This window comes from Eurypyga helias, unplaced genomic scaffold (genome assembly GCF_000690775.1).
Source record: "Eurypyga helias isolate BGI_N326 unplaced genomic scaffold, ASM69077v1 scaffold13315, whole genome shotgun sequence".
In the NCBI taxonomy this organism is placed as follows: Eukaryota; Metazoa; Chordata; class Aves; order Eurypygiformes; family Eurypygidae; genus Eurypyga; species Eurypyga helias.
Window position 1 is genome coordinate 52,422 of NW_010249563.1, and position 11,464 is coordinate 63,885.

The 11,464-nt window shown below is 42.8% G+C and overlaps 1 protein-coding gene across 1 annotated transcript in view; it reads right to left on the reverse strand.

The window, feature by feature from the left end:
* CMIP (c-Maf inducing protein) overlaps window positions 1–11,227 on the reverse strand; it is a 62,535-nt gene extending 51,308 nt beyond the window's left edge. The window contains exons 1-2 of the mRNA XM_010151409.1: window positions 11,107–11,227; window positions 507–557 (exon numbers count right to left, since the gene is read on the reverse strand). Coding sequence (XP_010149711.1) covers window positions 507–557; window positions 11,107–11,220 — 165 coding nt within the window. The 5' untranslated portion in view covers window positions 11,221–11,227. The remainder of the gene's footprint in view (window positions 1–506; window positions 558–11,106) is intronic.
* Between the last annotated feature and the right edge of the window lie 237 nt (window positions 11,228–11,464).

Genomic DNA, 11,464 nt, shown 5'->3' on the forward strand with positions numbered 1-11,464 from the left:
CACTGAAAATGAGAAAGGGCTCGAGACCTCTGAAATGGAAACTGGCTTTAAATCCAAACATCCTGAAGCATAAACACAGACCGATGCATCCCAGATTGATGCTACTTGCAGTAAATAAAGCTGAGACACCCTTTCTCCCTAGATTCTCAGAAAAAAAGAAAAACCCCTAAGTATCCCAAGAGTCCAGAGCATATGATTAGGCTGCAGTCATTCTGTAACACATTACACTCAATAGTATAAACCCCAAACTATCCGCTCTCTATATTGTTCAAATGTGAATTTACTGCCCACCTACTTTTTTAAGCCAACCACATGTTGGTAAAGCCAGGCTACATAACAAGGTAATTTGTTCATTCATGATATGAACAAGTTGAAACTGCATATATGTTCTGATTTGGAGTTTCTGTAAGAAAAATACTTTATCTGCTCAAGGCTCTTGAAGAAATAGGAAGTGCTAAAATTGTTCTTGGAAGCAGACAAGGAAGCCAGTGAAGCGCAGAACTTACCTTCCACTGCAAAGAATGGAACCACTGATCCCTCAGGTAACTGTTTGCAGCCTGCAACAAACAAAAGTTACAAACAGAACCATTAGTTTCTACCAGGGTTTCAGATCACCCAGCCAAAACTAAGCAAGTGACCCACTGTGTGCCCTAAAAGCAGTAAAGCTGCCCTCACCAAACTCTCCTGAACATCATGACCCTGGCTAAGTTCATCCCCAGCCTCATCAGAGCGAAGGACACTGCTCAGAGCTACAGCTTGACACGATCACCAGTTTATTTTCCCACAAAGCAGTGACACGAAGACCTTGCTGCACATGTAAAACCCTGAACCAAACCCTTACAGAACATTAACCTCCTCTGAAGGGGTGTCCAACGCAAAGACTGTGAAACCCCCCCGACTTCAATCAGGTGGTGGTCAGATCTTCCCCGTCTGTAGGACATTTGCCTTTGCTATTAATCATCGGGAGCAGAGCAAGACGACGGGTTGACATTTTACTCGGAGGGGTGGGTTTTTTCCATACTCTAGTTTCCCTTCTTGTCCCCTATCTCAGCCGGCCCCAAAGTGATTCAAGCAACGTCTCCGCTATTAACCCTGAGCGAAAAGCGCAGCACAGAGGGACGTGCAGATACACGCACAGCCTGTTTGCAGCAACGGCACAAATGTGGCAATAATCACTCCCAGCGAGCACCCCTTTTTGTCTGTATTAAGCACAGCTGCCAGAAACCCTCAGTGTGAAGCCAGGTTCGTAGCCAATGAAGGAATAGTTCAACACTCCCAAAGGTCAAAAGGCTCGGTATCAAAAAATATAAAAGCATCTCCAGTGACGTAAATATGCATGCCTTAACAAGGTGACATAAGTTTGAAATATTTGAGTGGGTAGAGATGCCCTTTGGCTTTTCCAACTCTATCTCAGCGCTGCCAATGGGCAATTTTTCCTCACGGTTCAAAACGTTTTACACGAGCAGTGAAAATTACAGAATAGCCTACAAATCCAGGTTAAAAAAAAAAAAAGGTGAGGTTTCTCCCCAGCTAAAAACCACACGTATCTTGCAAATTAAAGCATCATTCAACAAATTTCACTCCCCAACATCTTTTAGGTAAGGATTCAAAATCCATACAGAATGAGTTTCATTTCCTGACACTGGTTCAGTTCACTGACAATGGCAAAAAGACTAAAAATAAAATATTGCATGGTTACCAAAACTGTGTCAAATCTCAAGGCCAGACACTGATGTCTCGGTGACATAAATATGGACTGATTTCTCTGTATTAAATGGAGTAATGCTCTTGTATATATGTATTACATTTTTTTTATTTATATAATAATGAGAATCAACTGCTCCTCCGGTAGATCTCCAGGCAATAAAGCAGAATAAATCCATCATAAGTAATCTTGGGTAACTACAGAGTTTATCAAAGACAAACTTTGCACTTCATGAAGAATGATGACATATCAGAATATGAATTTGCTACAAATGGAAACAAAAAGCATAACTTCCTTTTTTTTTTTCTCTTTGCATGCAACGAAGAATTGTAAAAACATTTAGAGTGCAAATCTTCAGGATATGTTATGGAATTGAATTTAAATGCAATATACTTTATACTATATTTTAATATAATAAAACGGTCCAAAAAATTGCCACAAAAAGCCTGAAGAACATTTTAAACATAATTAAAAAGGAATGAAGTAATTTTGCTCAGATATTTCTTATTTCTGTACAGACAAAATGCTTTAAAAATCCACCAGATCTCTCTGAAAGATTCAATTTCAAATTGAACTTTTTTTTTTTTAAAGAAGAAAACTCTTTCAAGGATGGGAACAAAAATCCTTCATTTCAAATGCCAGTGTCAAAGCCCTTTATCGAATAAGTAAACTGAAAGTTTTGGTAGGCTTCAGCATGCATTCTGTAAGCAGCAGCACCAATACTACTGCACGTTACAGATCCATTGCTCCCTTAAAAAACCCCGCAGGTTGAGTATATAGGAGCCATGCAAACTAAGATACTTTTCTTTAAACTGATAAAATCCAAAATATTCTAGGGAGGTGAAGTATTTCTCTCAAACAGGCAAAATGTCAACCTGATTTAGTCCCTGGGCTGACCACGACATGACTTGAACCAAAAATACACAGAAGTCTAAAGTGAGAGCAAATGCTAAAGCCTTAAGTGGGAAGTGTTGAGAACTGTGAATTATTCTCCTACTTTGGGGATGTCAGTAGCTGCAGACTGCGAGAGCACTACAAATAATTAGAAAATACTATGTGTAGATGGATTGTGCAACCGACTAGAGCCTTAGATAACCTGGATGACCTAAACTATTAATGAAGACAACAGCATCAGGCAGCAGTAGAAACACCCGGGGACGCAAATGCTGTAGCAGAAAACAGAGAGTGCTATAAAAGGCAAAACTAAAACTGGCAGAGGAAAGACTTTTTTAACTTGACAGCACCAATATCCGAAAAACACTTAAAACATAAAATTAGCAAAGGGACCAGGTTCCAAGGTGGGACCAAGCACTGCCTCCGTGTAGTCAGCTATTGTAGAGAAGCGATGAGGAAAACTTGCATCTGGATCTAGGTTAGGAGTTTGAATCACTCTAAAACTAGAAACCCTCAGATCTCAGACTGTCCTTCAAGACCACTTCCAAGGAAAACAAAGATGATAAAGTGAACACAAAGGCGGAAAAACAAACCTTTAGGGAATCCCCACGCTTCTGTTAATGATCAGGACCCAGCGGTAAGAGGAACTTGGGAAGTCAACAGTCACTTACTCCAGCAGCGCTCCTTCCAGAGTGTTCAACACAGATAGACTGAAAGCACTTAACCCAACCACTGTTATCTGGATGGAGCTGCCTGACACCAGCATTCCCCACTTCTCCCAGGAGCAGAGGCTAATCCTTCCCATGCACCCTTCCGCCTGCCCGACTCCAACAAGCTGCAAAACCACAGCCATGTGCAGGAAACGCTGGATCTCTAGCAGAAGACAACACAGAGCTTGCTTTTGCACAGCATCCCTTGTTCCTCCTCCTATTTTTCAGGCTTATCCTGAGAAAGGGACCACAGGGAATATTTCTTTCTTACCAAAAACTGGAAGCTTCATAGCACGCTGAGATGACCGAAGACACATCAGGCTGGTTTTGGTGCTCATCTAGACAAATGGCCACCTCTGCAAACACTGACTTCATAAAAACATGGAATGGTTTGGGTTGGAAGGGCCCTTAAAGCCCATCCAGTCCCATCCCCTGCCACGGGCAGGGACACCTTCCACTAGACCAGGTTGCTCCAAGCCTCATCCAGCCTGGCCTTGGACACTTCCAGGGATGGAGCATCCACAATTTCTCAAAGACTTACTCAAGCATACATGATGTTGTACATAAAATTTCTGAGCACCAAAGTGTAAAGCATTGGAGAGAACTACAATTCACGTACAGGGGCCACACACACAGCTCTATCTGATGTGCAACCCAGGAGCCCAGCTCTTCAGCACTCAGGTCATCATTTCCCAGGAACTGACACGTACATTTTTTCATTCCAGCTGAGGGCATAACCTACTATATTTATTCAGCTCTAGGGTACAATAAAGAGGAGAAATGAGACACAAAAGACTTTAAAACAGACTTTCCTTAGGCATTCTGACCGCACAGGGGTAGTTTTTCTTACTCACAGCCCTGCGCACACGGTGGGTCTGGTTCTACACCACTCATCTTACTGCTACCTTTCCAACCTAAAATGATTCAATCTGGAAATGCTTTGCCTGCTGTTGTTACAAACACCCAGTGAAACAGGAATGAATGGAGATTTTCTAGCCTACCTATATAAAGTAATAGTTCGGGAACGCTCTGTGTTTGGCATGTTTAGGCCCCAGTTCCGCTAAGACTTTTGTTCTCAAATGCAATGGCTTTAGCAGGATGTGGGTGGCACATGGTCCAACTGATCAGAGCTTCTAGCATGATCAAGGCCTCCCACTGTTTTTGCACAACCACAATGTAGTAGAAAAGTACTTTAGAAAACAAGAAAATGTGGCAGTAAAACTCTTAGAAGGTGGAAGAAGATTCAAACCACTAGTAGCTTATTTATTTTTATTCCAATGAAGAGGAAGAATAGCTGCTTAAAGAATACCTACTGTAGGTAGTACTTTTTTTAAGATGAGTTGATCCTGGAAGTGTGTTCTGAACATATTACATTCTAATTTTTGGAGTGTAAATGTTCAGTCAGAGAGGAAAAGCCACCTGGGATCAGCTGCAGTACCAACTTTATTCATAGGATTAATTACATCAGCTTCAAAAAGACTGCTCACAGGAGGAAAACTAAGCAAGAGATTGAATGCCTGCATATACAGAGCTATGGTCATCTCTGCCCAAAAGGGAAGTATTTTTCTCTGCACCTTAACTGCTTCATTTCTTAGTCAACGGGTAGGAATACACTTTTTCATTACGAAGAAGTGAAGTTCTAAAAAGTAAATTTTCTTCTTGCTCACAAAAATAGGAAATTGGACACTTGCTTCATGCCAGTGTTACAGCCCCTGCAGTAACCCAGGTGAGGAGGAGACAAACTAGCAACCTGCATTCTGCTGAGAAACACAACACCTTAAACTCTGCAAGAAACCCACCACTCCAGAAATGATGGTGCAGACCTTTAGCTAATAATAAATACTCACAGCTCCACCGATACCCACATGTCTACAGCACCAAGCATCAGCCGAAAATTTCTAATTTCCACCACACATGCCATGCTACCAAGTTCCTGTAACGGTAAGCTAGCACCACGGCATCCCTTTTTACTGGTGTGTGGGTTGCTCAGAATACAAGAACAGGTTTGTCCACGTAGGAAGAAGTTCCCAGATTTTTCCTTATGACAGCATCCTTCATACCTACCCTCCTAAGGGATTTTGCCACCTGAAGAGATGTGGCAATAGGTGGAATTTGATGATCCAGATTGCTTTTTTAACTCTTCCTGGCTTTATTCTATGTTTCTCTTTCTCTGCCTCGCTTGCTCTGTGTCAGCAGGATGGGTTTTTGTTATGCTTTCCTCCAGCTGATATTCATTACTGTGACTTACAAAACATTGCAGACTTCTCCGCACCAATTCATTATCAGCCACAAAACGAGCCGAGCAGAGCAGCTCTGGGCTGCAGGATGCCGGAGCCCCGTGGCACGCACACTGCTGCACACTGTACAAGGCCTTCATGTTGCTGATGCACATCCCAGCACTGCACATCCACGACATGGGCAGGCCTGCAAGTGAAACCTGCCACTCTTTGGGCTTAACTCAAGGTACAGAGTTGATGGTAATGGCTAGAAATGCTATTTTCCTCCTTAAAATATTCCCCATCTCTGCTGGATTCTGGCTTCTCCACACTGGCACCATGGGCTAGACTCACACTTAAAACAAAAGCCAGGTTCTCTGAGGAGACTAAAATACAATGGTACTAAAAAAATCCAGTGGAAAGCTTTACCGTGGGGACTCCCTGGCAAAACCTGCGTGCTCAAGTACCAAGCCCAACGTGTGACTCTCCTGCTTGTCAAGGCTTCCTGTTCTGTTTGTTTTTCCTTCTGACTGCATCTGATTGCCAAGAAATGAATAAAACAACACTAGTGGTAAAGATGGAAGTGGCAGCTTTAAAGCATTCAGGACCCATCCGAAAGAAAGGACACCACGGGAAAGCACGCAGTACTGTCATGACTGAAATACCAAAGCCTTTTTCCTGGGACTCCCTACATTTGGTGCTAAGCAGCTTGTGAAATTACACTCTAAAGTTTCTTTCACTCTCTTTCAGCAGGTTATTCCAGTTATTTCACTATCAATAGCAACATTCTCTTCATAACCATCCCCACAACACCACACTGTGCTTTACAAAAGGAAAGCAGAAGAGCAGAAGTTTAGCCCAGCACAGGGAGGCCCAGCTATTACTGATATTGCCGAGCTCACGCTTCTTCCAAGGCTCAATTTAGCTCCTGTTTCCTGGCCTAAAGAGCTTGTGGCCCACGAGCCATCTTCAGCATGACCCACTACCCCTCGCCCTGGCATGCAGTGACAGGACAAGGGGTAATATGTTTAATTTGAAAGAGGGTAGAGATTTAGATTGGTCTTTAAATTCTTCCTGGAGAGGGTGGGGAGGCACTGGGACAGGTTCCCAGAGAAGCTGTGGATGCCCCATCCCTGGGAGTGTCCAAGGCCAGGCTGGATGAGGCTTGGAGCAACCTGGTCTGGTGGAACCAGAGGTTTCTACCTCTGATACCCAGGTAGACATGTCCTGTTATCGTGATCCGATTTCATAAGAGGAACTTCATCACCTCCGGTGCTGCCTGTCAGGTTTCATGTGTGAAAATAGGTTAGGATGGGTCAGTATTGCTATGGGAGGACACCGGGATGATGTAAGAGAAGATAATGGCACTCTTCCTCCTCTGACTCATTGCTGTGCAGTAACGAGCCAGAAATAGACCCTGGCGACAGTAGACAGGGAAGAGGGGGAGGTGGAGGGGTGAGAACTTGAACACAGACTCGGACTCTGCTGTGGCATTTGTCATGCCCTACACAGACAAATACACGAAGGATGCTCTACAGCCACATGCTAACATCCTCCCACACGGATTGCTGGAAATGGATTTCCATCTGCGGGAAGTGCCAGCTGTCTGAAATTTGCTTTTGCTTCAAATCACTGAAGCAGAAGTTGGAATTTTAAATTTTTCTGCAAAATGAAATATCAGGAAACCTGTGATTCACAACTACTAAACTGCTTTCTGTCCAACTATGTCAATAGTAACCTACAGTATTAAAGAATTTACAACCCAGCATATGCAAAAACATACCTAAATATAAAATTCATCAGACATAATCAATTGGGGGACAGTCAAAACATTTCTTTTAACATTTTTCTATATATAAACCTCATTTAGATCAAGTCTTTAAAAAAACCCAACAGATTTCAGAAGTAGTGCACTTTAGATGAAACAGTACTGGGAACGTGATTTGGACTAGTTTTACTTGTTCCACTATCCCACACTTCCTGATACCAGAGCTGGACACTACATCAGAGTACGCTGCTGCTCAGGCTAGCAGGGCAGAATGATTTTACAAAAGATCGGAAGTCCCAATTTCCCATAAATGTATTCAAGTCTCTCGGAAATCTGGAAAAAAATGAAGTATGCAAGGGCTGATTTCTCAGCATCTCCATTTCCCAGCACCTCAGAGAATGTGTCTTCTGGATACTTAGAATCTTTGTCACATATACCAGGGAATTTCTGCTGAACTAATTTACTAGATAAATCCAGTGTTTGCCTCTTGATTTCTTAAGTAAACTAACTGTAACAGTACTGTTTGGGATTTGTGAATACACATCACAACTGTATAAGGGAAATCTATTTTTATACTCCGTCTCAGCTGGCCACATTTGATGAACCAAGACAGTACCAAGGCCCAAGTCATACTGAAAACATTTCTGAAGTTTGTATTTTCAATTACGCTGAAATTCCCATGGAGTTACAGTGTAATCTGATCCGGTCTGCTCAGCCAGTCAGCACCAAACCTAAGGGAAGCCCAGGTCACTCCACTTCTTCGACAGTCCCAATGAGGCTACATGAAGACACCAATCTTTTCAAAGAGAATCCCAAAGCATCCACGCTGAGAGGTTACTTTCTCACAAACATAATTATTTGTGTGTTTCATTTGTTAGTTTTTTGGGCTTTTTTAAAAGAAACAAATAGCAGGCTGCTCCAGATTAAAGTCTGCACATCCTACAAATTTCCTTTAAACTCAGCAGGGAGCTGTGGGTTCAAAACTTTATCTTGTTTCCTATTAAGCAGCCCCGTAAAGGCATCTACCATGAACCAGAGAGTAAAGACTTAGAAACAGAATTTGGAAAGGCAGATGTATGTATTCTAGCAGTTGAAACAGATACAAACATATATGCTAGCACCACTAAGGGAAATATATGGAAAAAAAAAAAGAGTCAAAATTATCTCAAGAAAAAATCTAAATCATCTAACTTGACAAATGAGTTTGTTTCTAATTAATTCAATTAACAGATTAGGCAAAGACAATTTCATCAATAACGAGGACCCTAACCTAGCTGTTGGGAAACCATGGCTCGTCTTCCTGCCTTGCCAATGTCATGCACAGTACAGGCTTTTCAAAGCGCAGAATCAGGATTTAGATGGACTTGCAGCAGCCTGTCTGAAATCCAGACTCCCTACACTCCCGGGTAACGCCTAAACCGGGTAAAGGGTTCTGAGCCACAGACATTCGCTAGGCACCGAGCCGAGGCACGTACGTACACTCCAAGTGCAACGGGACACATGCCTGTGCCTCAGGGACATGTGAGAAGACACACAGATGCCACCTACGCACCAGGAGACCCCATGAAGTTACATGTTCTCAGGTCACCCCAAACTTACTTAGCTGCACCACTTCCAGATTAAAATGAGGGAATGGCTGCAGCCCCTTTTATGGGGCTGCAAAGCCCCAGATTACAGCAGTGCAATAAATGAATGAGAGCTTCAGAAACACACTCCACAGAGAACATGGCCATGAACGTTTCCACGTACACCTCTAACCACTTAGGAGTGAAAGTGATTTGCTATGCTGAAAATCATCACAGCCTCATGATATTTTTATGACATTCCAAAACCACCCCAAACCCCAAGCGTGGACTAAAGTCAGGTACTGTGTTCCCTGAGCTGCTGGTGAACAGCTCTGCAGACAGACAGACCCATCAGCCTGTCCAAAACAAAGGCAAAGGAGAGCTGGACCTAACACTAGCACGACCTGGTGTGAGTCATGTTGGCGTCCCAACTCGCAGTCAACTTTGCTGTTCCGTGCCTCTACAGTAGTATGGAAAACACGGACCAGCTTGGCACCTAGTCTTGGGTTACAGAATGATGCCACTTAGGTTATTTTTCTCGTGATCTGCAGAGTGAGCCACTTCAGAAGAGCTTTGACTAAACCCTCCCTGGACACAGATGGTGCCACACACTTTGTGGCCCTACAGGGGCTTCAGTAAACAATTCAGCAAGAAATAATGAAATTCCTTCTGGAAGGAATTTCAGGAGCAGCAGAGGACTTTGGATTTGTCTGGTTTGGAGAAAAGGAAGCTGAGGAGCAACCTCATTGCTCTTCTGCAGCTTCCTGAGGAGGGAATGAGGAGAGGGGGGTGCTGATCTCTTCTCCCTGGGATCCAGGGACAGGACGCATGGGAATGGCTCAGAGCTGCATCAGGGAAGGTTTAGACTCCACATTAGGAAGCATTTCCTTACTGAGAGGGGGTCAAACACTGGAACAGGCTTCCTAGAGAGGTGGTCAATGCCCAAGCCTGCCAGTGTTTAAAAGGCGTTTGGACAATGCCCTTAGTAAGATGCTTTAACTTGTGGTCAGCCCTGAACCAGTCAGGCAGTTGGCCCAGATGATCACTGTAGGTCCCTTCCATAAGAAATAGCCTATTCCATTGTAAATGCTGGACTAGGGATCGATGCACCGGGTACCGTGATTCTCATGGACAAATGAGCCAGCAGGCACAGTCATCACAGCCACTAGTGTATCATTCAGTACGGTCTCATCTTTTTTATCTACTGTACTACATTTTGTGTAAAAGTGGTACAGTTAAGGTGTGTGTGTGTGTGTGCACACCCAAACGCACAAGCTGTATTATGATCAATCCTTTGAAGTTGTTCATGCTTTTTTCAGGAAAAATATCCTTTTTAATTTTTTCAGGAGTCATCCACAGTTTAAACTGATCTTTTCTTCACATTTTCTGCAAAAATTGCTCACTCGGTCTGTCTGCAGTCCTACCTGCATGAAATGCCTAAATACAATAGTCATGGCTGTATATTCAACCCAAAACCTAAATTCCCAAAGGGTTAACAGGTACCAAATTGTCTTTGAAACAATGTTGAGAACTACAGTAAGAGTGAAGTTGGAGTCAATTCAGTCTTTTTTCAAGTTATGACTGTTCAAAGTTCTTTGGGGGCCAAGCAGCTGGGGTTTCAGTTGCTTTTCTGAAGCAGTTCCAAAGCTCAGTGCTGTGAAGTGCTTTTCTGTCACTAAAGCTTGGAATGACCTCAGGAGTCCTACAAAGCCTCACAAGTGGATGAAGTAATATGGAATAACATAAACACAGTGTCTCCTGTTTGAAAGCAACACTCAGAGAACTAGCACAGGTAGATATCCAGACAAATATACTAAAGTCTTCCAGTGAAGATCAAGAATCTTTTTTTAAAGATACCTGCCAGTTCCAGTGCAAGTTATGGGTTTCCTATATGAATCAAAGGATGAAATCATGACTTGTTTCATGCAGGAATAGGACCTTACATAAAAATACAGTTGTGGTAGGCCCATATCAAAGTACCTTTCCAAGGAGCACTGTTTTGATGCGCAAAATCAGCAAGAAGATTCAAGCACTGTGGCCCAAAACCTCCATTCTGACTGTCAAACAACACAGATAGTTTCAGAGCTATCACCCTGAGTAAGTTTTCTGGTGGTTAGATAACCTGACAGCACTGAGTGCTCTGCCTTTTCTGAGTCTATCTAATTAAGATTTCATGCATAACAAAGAGAAATCAAAGGAGATTCATAGTATGAGGAAAATGAAAATTGTACTTCTGTGTTTACTGTACCTGCAGTAAGACAGTACCCCCTGGGATTGTGAGCTGTAAACAGTACTTAGGGGCATTCTCCCAGGACAGCAGTTGAACATCTTCAATAGCACTGTAGGAAATGGAGTTTTCCATGTACCCAGTTGGCTGCAAGAAAACAAAAGAGAGGAAAAAATGCTTACTTAGTCATTAGAAGTTTCAGAATTTCCAAGTAAGAACAACACTATCAAAATCACTCGTGAAAACATCTTCCAAATACCTAATTGGGAAGCAAAATTCCTGTACAGGCCATTCAACAGGGAGATCCATCCAACTTGCTTAAGTGTTAAGTTCACTCGTATACAAACAAAACCAGGCCAGACCTAGGTGTCTGAAATAC